Below are 8,919 nucleotides of genomic sequence, written 5' to 3'. Positions count from 1 at the left end.
GTCACTTTGCAAACGGCTCTTGGTACTTTACCCTTTTATCTAAGTTGACTTTTGATTTACTAATGAGTCATGACTCATGAGAAACCTTAAGAACTATGTACGTAAAGACTTTATTAGAAAATAGAATGAAATAAAATTGCAAACGGAATCCTAGCCTCAAATTTTTTTCCGCTTCTCCCTCACGTCCTCATCCCCTCATTTTTTTTGACTTCTCTGTCTCTCTTCATCTTCCTTCTCTTCTCAATCACTCTTCCGTTGTCTTCTCACATTTTCATCACTTCGCCGCCGAGCTCACTGCTTCTATCTGCTCCCGCTCAAGGTCCTCTTCTACACTTCTTCGCATTCAAGAGTTATTGAACAATTCAATATAATCCTCCAATTGAATTACGCTTCTCGTTGCTTCTGATTTGCTTAATTGCTTAATTGTTGCTTGATTGATGCTGTTTCTTCTGATTTGACTGTCATGCTGATATTGCTTATTGACTTAATGCTGGTTCTGATTTGCATACGTTTCTTTATTATTGAAGACGATTTGCTTATTCTGTTTCATGGCTTTGAGCCAAGGTTACTGCTAGCATTTCTAAAATAGTTATGAATTGAACCCTGCATCTATAACAGTTAAATTGTAAAAGTTTATTTTTTCATTATTTTTTTTCTTTTAACCCCATTGTGTTGAGAACCCCTACCCCTAGTGTATCTCCTTCTCTTGTTCAAGGCTTACCATAGTTACCGCATTCACACTGAACGATCATTCTTGCTTTATGTACTTTTGCCTAGTAACAAGATGCAGGCATCTTAACCAAGGAAAGGAATAGATCATTCAATGTTGAATTCCTGTACTAATATAATTATATAAAGAAACCCATTTCATGTACTATATGTATAAAAGAAAGGATGGATGTTGTTGCTTTTATAACTTCTGCTTGGATTAATCTTTTATGATTCAAATCAAAATCACTTGTTTTATAAACATATTTTAAAGCATATTCTGAAGTAAGTTTCTTAAGAAAATTATCCAGGGATTGGTTAAGCCTTGGACAAGAAAAGGGGATACAAGAAGGGATTCAACACAATGGAGTTAAAATGAAAAGAAAATCAGAAAATAGGAGAACTTTTATAATTTTAGAAAAAAAAGCATAGGTTGAATTCATAATTTTAGAGAGGGTCATCGGTAGCCTTCCTTTAGAGATGGCTACCAAATCCAAAGCCATGTTTCATTATTTGTTATGAAAATATTTCTAATTATTTTCTCCTTGTTTGTAATTTAATGGTTGAATAATTACTATTTAGGTACCTTACACTCAAACTTTGAGGTTTATCAAATTACATACACACCTTTATTTGACCAACATAAACTCCCATTAAAAATATTTTGTTAAAAAGTCTTTTCTAAGCCAAAAATCTCTTTGTGCATAGAAAACAGATACAAACCGAGAACAATTACAAAAATACTTTTTTCTTTTAATATTGTTATGAAGGTTATTTTTGTTATTTCAGTTGAGTAAAACAAAACAAAATAAAATAAAAAATCATTAAAACATAGGTGACAATCACATGTATAAGAATTTGTTAGTTACATTACATCAAGGGGCTTAAGTGTATTATTTAGATGTGTAATTGGCATAATACAGGGAATGGTGAGTGTATATTTGATCAAATAAGAGGTGGTCTGTGTAGTTTTGATAAACCTAAGGGGATATGTGTTTTAATATATATATATATATATGTATGTATTCTAGATAAATTGGTTGGACTTCTATATCCCTGATTCGGTAGCATGACCGGTTCGACGTTCTGTCCAGTTTTAAAATCCTTGTATGATTTATACCATTAATCATTGGTTTTAAATTATCTTAGTCATTGATTTAACTTTTATTAAAATTAAATGTTTCATCTTTGCAATGCATTAGAAACATAAAACTTTATAATTTTCTATTATTCTCTTCTTAATAAGTGTCTTTAGGGATAATTTTAGCTCAATTCTTAAAGAAAAGGCAAGTATAATGTTCCAAATGTATAGATAGATGTTGTTTAGTGGTTAACAATGTACAAACCAATATTTCTCTAAATATAATTTAAAATGATTTCAGTTTATGTTGAATTTATTACTATTTTTCTTAGTTCTCTTAACTTCTAAACAAGGTAAAAGTCTAATATCTTTATTATTTTGAAACATATAAAAAGAATGATAAAGAATTTTTTTTATTTAAGCATTATTAGATATTTAGAATGATGAAGAAAATATATCATTCTTTTATTTATTTATTTATTTATTTATTTTTAAAAAAGAGATTGGTTGATGGTGCCACAAATCTCTATATCATTTCTTTTACTTGAAGTACACAATGCACAAATCCAAAAAATGCAATGATAAAACTTTCTTCCAATAAGCTATCTGGATTGATGTTGGTTAGGTCGTGGCTTGACTAGATGGTGATCCATTGTATCTGTGATTGCAAAAGTGTTATGCTTTGCCATATTCAGCTCCCCATGAAGCTCTCAACCTTTCAATCAACTTCACTTCGTGCTCATCCCTCAATTGCCACCTCCAACTGCAACTCCTCCTACTCCATCAAAACACCCACCACCAAGTTTGCTCCAAAGGCTTCTACTTTGTGCTTAAAATTTTCCAGAAACAGCCATTCAACTCTACGATATCATGACAGAAGACTCTCGAATAGACCCACTTCCATCACGGTGTGTATTTCTTTTCCCCTTCATATGCCGATTTTGCTTCCTCTATCTGCATGCTACCTTGTTTGTTTTAGTCTGGGATGTTCAATTTTTGCTATTGTTGGTAATTAATCAGTGGCAAATGGAGAATCACCTGGGAAATTTGCATGTACTAAAATATCATGAGCTTTGTTTTCTTTAATTTGTTTAACTCCATGGTGTTCATGATATTCTATCACTTTGATTGTATTGAAATCAGTGGCTGGGATTGATTTTACAATACCGACCCCATTATATTTATATATGGGTAGGAAGGAGCAAATATTGGCCATATAATATAACTATGCACAATGATAAGTTATTTATAGGTCATATGGTTACTTAAAATAGTCATGCAATGCTTTAATTTTGACCATTTATGTAAGATCCGATGATCAAAATTAACTTCTAGAACCATCACAATTAATAGCTCCTTATAGAATTTAGTGAATGTGCAAGTTGAACCTGTTAATTTTCATTGAATCAGTGTAACTAGGACTGGAAAGTTTGCTTTAATGACTCCTGTATACCACATATGGATAAAGACATGGACAATATGATGTTAGTTAACTAAATATATAAAATTATAGCCTTGTTCACGATTGATAACACAAAGGTTAGCATGAAAAATTTCTTATTCAGCACTAACTGCAGGTGTGCAACCTCTGAATATGCTCATAGCTAATTCAGTTTGTTAGTACTCACATTTTTACATTGGTTTTAATATATGATATTTTAGTCTGGTTCATCAGTTTAGGGTGAAATACCTTATGCTAGGCTTGTACCCATGTTGGAGCTGCTGGATCAGATCGTCCATTTGCAGACAAAGTTTCAGAATTCAAAGATGCATGTTGGAGATTTTTAAGGCCACATACTATACGCGGCACAGCACTAGGTTCTTTGTGAGTAACTTTACCATATGCCTGCAATAAGCAATGCAGTTATTTTTTTCTCAGAAAGTTTACTGTACTGAATGCCGGTTACTCGTTCTGTTTACAGTGCTTTGGTGGCAAGAGCATTGATTGAAAACTCAAATCTGATAAAGTGGTCTCTTCTGTTCAAAGCATTCTCTGGTCTTTTTGCCCTGATTTGTGGGAATGGTTATATAGTTGGAATCAATCAAATCTATGACATTAGCATTGACAAGTATGATGTAATCATTTATAAAATTCTCCGTGAAACTGACTTCCTCTGCCTTTTCCCATAGCTTGCTTGCTAAGTTCCTATATATTGAATTTGTGTCTTATGTAACTCTAATTGTTTCAGTTTCACATTCTTTTCCTGGACCTAAAGCTGTTTCTGTTGTTGGTTAAAGCTCAACCTAAGTAAATGTATATTGGGTCATTTATCTAAGTAGCTTTTTATTCATTTTCAGGGTAAACAAACCTTATTTACCTATAGCTGCTGGAGATCTTTCAGTCCAATCTGCATGGCTATTAGTTGCATTTTTTGCTGCTGCTGGCTTGTTGATTGTTGGATTGAACTTTGGGCCCTTAATATTTTCACTTTACACGCTTGGCCTTTTTCTCGGCACCATCTATTCCGTTCCTCCATTAAGAATGAAACGTTTTCCTATTGCAGCATTTCTTATTATTGCCACGGTATGGTTTACCCTCCTATTCTCCCTATCTAGGCTGAGCTAACAGTACTTAAAGTTCAACTAAATAGTTACTTCATATGATTACTTTCAAGATTCTTTTGAGCAATTCAATGGTTATTTGAATTTGAAGCATCTATTCATATGGTTGAGCATTGACAGAAGAGGCTTGTGTAGGTCCGAGGTTTTCTACTTAACTTTGGCGTGTACTATGCCACTAGAGCTGCCCTCGGACTTGCATTTGAGTGGAGGTTTGTGTTTTTCTGTTGCTTCATATTTGTAGTTGGTTAAGGTAAAGAACCAGGTTCATAGGAACATGTTGTGCCAACAATACCTCCATGAAGTCGATCCTAAATATTAATTTGTCTAATTCTATGATTACATGACTTGGCCAGTGAACTTTGCTTGAAAAGTAGGACTATGCTTCCCTGTATAATCGAATCGATCTTATAAAGCATTATGTTCTCATCCAATATTGTTTACCTTACTTATTTGAGAACACATTTGTTTTTGTGTCTTTACCTGCAGCTCACCTGTGGTTTTCATCACTACATTTGTAACATTGTTTGCATTGGTAATTGCTATAACGAAAGATCTTCCAGATGTTGAGGGGGATCGCAAGTAAGTCACATAGTGCTAAGCTTATTTATCCGAGTTGCCGATACAGAGAACTTGTATTTCATTATATCTGCATTTATATATTGTACATGCATAAAGGTTGGCCCGCTTCTTGCACTGGGCTATTATCTTATTCTATTCTAATAAGGACTTTCTTGTAATGACTAACTTCAGGTATCAGATATCAACCCTTGCGACAAAACTTGGTGTACGGAACATTGCTTTCCTTGGTTGTGGAATCTTGCTAATGAACTATATTGGTTCAATATTGGCAGCAATTTATATGCCACAGGTTAATATAAACATCTTTGGTCTGCCAATCACTCTAATGAAATTTTTTACTCATCTTAAAGTCCAGTTGTATGTTACAGGCTTTCAGGCAATGGTTACTGATACCAGCTCATATGATTTTTGCATCCTGCTTGATTTTCCAGGTTTGCTTCTTGAATTAATAACTATTATGATTTTCATTTTATTTTATTTTATTTTATTTGTGTATGTTTGTCTTGCATTTGCTTTGTCTCCTACTTTGATCCAATTACTCTGAACAGAATGTACTTTGCTAATTATATTTCAGGCATGGGTATTAGAAAAAGCAAATTATACCAAGGTAACATACTACCCCTTCTGTGTGAAAATCAAGTAGTTACTCTTTCGATGTTTTTAACATATTTATTATTTTATGGGTAAAGTATACTTTCGAAAAGTTTTAAAAATACTCCTAATGTTTAATTTGATTTAATTTTGTCCTTAATGTTTAAAATAAATTTCAATTTCATTCCCCGTGTTAATTTATTAACAGTCACCTATATAGTCAATTCAGCTATCAGTTGCCCAAACCTTATATAAAGATTTGCAAAATATCTTGAACATCAACTATTGACCACACCTCTCCTCTTTTCGTCAGACTTGGGACTGGGAATTTCTTTGGTGAAGAGTAGAATTGGGTGAAGAATAAAATATATTTTTATGGGTTTTTTTTCTTTACTTTAAAGAAAAATGGTAATCTTCACTCTTCAAAAAAACTTAACTCTTCACCGTAGCATTACCCTTTGGGACTGACGGTGTGAACCTGCTACAATGCTTAACACCAGCCGAGTTTCAGAGACTTCGTATAACTTGTCAATTTTTTTTAATTTCTTGTTCCATGTCAGTTTTGGGTCATGATTGGTTAAAATTTCAAGTTTGGGCACCAAGAAAAGAGGTCAATTTTGCTTTTTACAGCAAATTAATTTCATTGTATTTTTTATAGGTCTTTAAAAAAGTACTTGTTTTGCTTGTTTGGTAGTTCAACTTTTTGTGTGGAGGGCAAATCAACTTAGGGATGGCAAAATTCCCCGAGACGCGGGGATCCCTGCGGGGACTGCCCCGAATGGGGATCCGATTGTGGGGAATTTTTCCCGCGGGGATGGGGATGGGGAACAAAATTCCCCCGAAGCAGGCGCGGGGACCCGAGCGGGGATCCCCACCCCGTCCCCGCTATTCCCCGAAATTTATGAATTCATTGAATTATCCTTAATAGTTTATTTCTCATATATGTTTTTTAGACATTTCTCACACACATATGTATAAAAACCCAAAACTCCTAATCTTTATTTGCATAACCCTTCTTCAATTCAGAGATTCCTAAGGTAGTCCATACTTCATCCAACCTCTCTGCAGCCACCCCCTCGTCACCCTTCTCACCGCATCGTCACACCTCACCATGCCATCACCCTTACCGCGTCGTAATTTCTTTTTGCGGCGTTCCTTTGCGTAACTCTGCCGTCGTGTCCATTCTCCTCTCTATTGTCGCGTCTCCCACCTCGTCTACTACTTTGTCCTTTGGCTCGTCGTTGCGTCCCCATTGCGTTATTTCGAAAGAAGTCACCATCGTGTCATTTAGACTTTTTGTATAAAATCTTGCAGTTTTTGTATAAGATAGATACTTGTAGCTCTATTCATATGGAAATTAATAATTAGTTAGAACTATTATGTACATGGGGAATGGGGTCCCCGCGGGGAATGGGGATGGGGAGCAATATTCCCCCACGGCGGGGAATGGGGTGGAGATGGGGAGCAAATCTGAGGGCGGGGATGGGGAGCAGGGAGGCATCCCCCGCCCCCGCCCTGCCCCATTGACATCCCTAAGTCAACTAATAGTTAAATGCTCTCTGTGACACTCCATATAACCGATCTTATCACTAGGATGAATTAAAATTGGTGGTTACATTTTTATAAAGCTTTAGTGACCCTGTTTTCAGTCATTGGTCTAAACTTCTCTGTCAATTGCCTCAACATGCAGGAAGCAATTTCAGGGTTCTATCGATTTATATGGAATCTATTTTATGCTGAGTACGCCATATTTCCTTTCATCTAGCTGATACCACGCTTCAGTTTTCTTTGAAGAGATGCACACGTTGAGAGTCATTGATCTTCATGGCTAAGCCAAATCAACTGGTCATTTTTGTTGTAATTAGTATTGTTGTATATAAAGTTCGACGGCGTTTTTCTTGTAATAGATATAATGTAGAGTGATGGTGGAAAATAAAGAGATTATCCTCATTATATTCGTAAAACGAAAATATATTAAAAGTGATATTATCCTCTTTTAGATATTGGAAAATTAGCACAAGTAACATGTCAAGTTCATCTGCAATAATTTCTACTTCCAGTGATGAAAGAGAAAAGGATGTTTGAAATATTTTCATACCTCTTACTACAAAAGTTAAGATATTGTCGGTGGGGAGTGGATCCTCTCCAGTGGAAAAAAAAAATTGGATGGTGTTCAGTGTTTAATTTCACTCTTCATTGCTCTCTCTTTCTTATTTATTTTTGGTCTCATTTATAGAATTAAAGGTGAGAAATTACACTTTATTTTTTCAAGTGTTAAAATAATTGGAAAGAATCTATTTCCTTCTGAAAGTATGGTGTTGATTATGCTTATCATGGGTTAAGTGCATTAATGCATGTCATATAATCACTATGGGGTGGTTGCTTAATACTTAATAGGTTGTCACTAGGATTCGTCTCCTATATAGCTAGCGACACAAGGTTTGATTAATTTTTCAACTTACCAATTAGAAAGATTAATTTTTAAACTTACCAATTAGAAATGATGTTTGTCATAATCCATGTGTCAGTACTATCATGCAAAAAAATTTTAACTGTCACAAACTTTACTTAGTATATTATGTACTCCTTTAAATGTGAGCATAAGAGATAATAATTTTTTTATTACCCAAAATACAAGTTTAGTTTTTTCTAATATGTCAAAAACATTACTATCAGAAAATTTCATAGTTACTGTTGATCCATTGACAAAGTTTCATCAACGGTTAAATGAAAATAATTATAATTTGGTTAATATATTAACTCATCATATGACAACAATACTTAGTCCTTTTATTTAGTCAACAAATATTAAGTACGAGTAATTAATCTATAAAGTAAACCAAATTGCTACCATAGTTATTGTAAAGGAAAATCAAAATAATGTTAATGAAGTACAAGACAAAAATGCAGAACCAAATCCTCCTGAACATGATATGAATTTGAATAGACAAGATAAAAATAATGGTAATGTGATAAAATATGATATTAGACTACAACAAAATGTTAATCAAATTGTTGAACGAAATGGTATTATGGGACAAAATGTCAATCAAGTGATTGAACAAATTCTGAAAAGATTAGGATTTAATATTGGATTTGCAAATTAACCTCACTTTGTGACGTCTTTTTCTAAATTTATTTAACAAGCTGAATTGTTTGGGGATAGAAGTTTCCTAAGTCATTAACTATATTCTTTGGGAAGATGAAAAATCGTCAATAAAAGCACATTGCTTGCTACACTGTTAAAATCAATGAGGTGATATCATTTTTTTTTTTTGTATATCAAAGACTTGAATCCAAAACTTTTAATAAAATTATAAATAATTTATCATCCCAACTAATTTTATTTGTATTATTTTTATATATTTAATTAATAAAAAATAAATCAATAAATACAT

The 8,919-nt window shown here is 33.6% G+C and overlaps 1 protein-coding gene across 1 annotated transcript; it reads left to right on the top strand.

Moving 5' to 3' along the window:
• LOC107638265 (homogentisate solanesyltransferase, chloroplastic) lies at positions 135-7,553 on the top strand. Its single transcript, XM_016341452.2, has 11 exons — positions 135-319; positions 2,415-2,697; positions 3,490-3,614; positions 3,712-3,858; positions 4,088-4,313; positions 4,487-4,560; positions 4,838-4,930; positions 5,102-5,219; positions 5,299-5,361; positions 5,505-5,537; positions 7,212-7,553. Exons 2-11 carry the CDS (start codon positions 2,431-2,433, stop codon positions 7,284-7,286), a joined length of 1,221 nt encoding a protein of 406 aa, XP_016196938.1. The 5' UTR covers positions 135-319; positions 2,415-2,430; the 3' UTR covers positions 7,287-7,553.

Source organism: Arachis ipaensis, chromosome B04, assembly GCF_000816755.2.
Source record: "Arachis ipaensis cultivar K30076 chromosome B04, Araip1.1, whole genome shotgun sequence".
Lineage (NCBI taxonomy): Eukaryota > Viridiplantae > Streptophyta > Magnoliopsida > Fabales > Fabaceae > Arachis > Arachis ipaensis.
The sequence above is the reverse complement of the archived record's forward strand: the minus strand, read 5'-3'. Positions and strand labels throughout refer to the sequence as shown.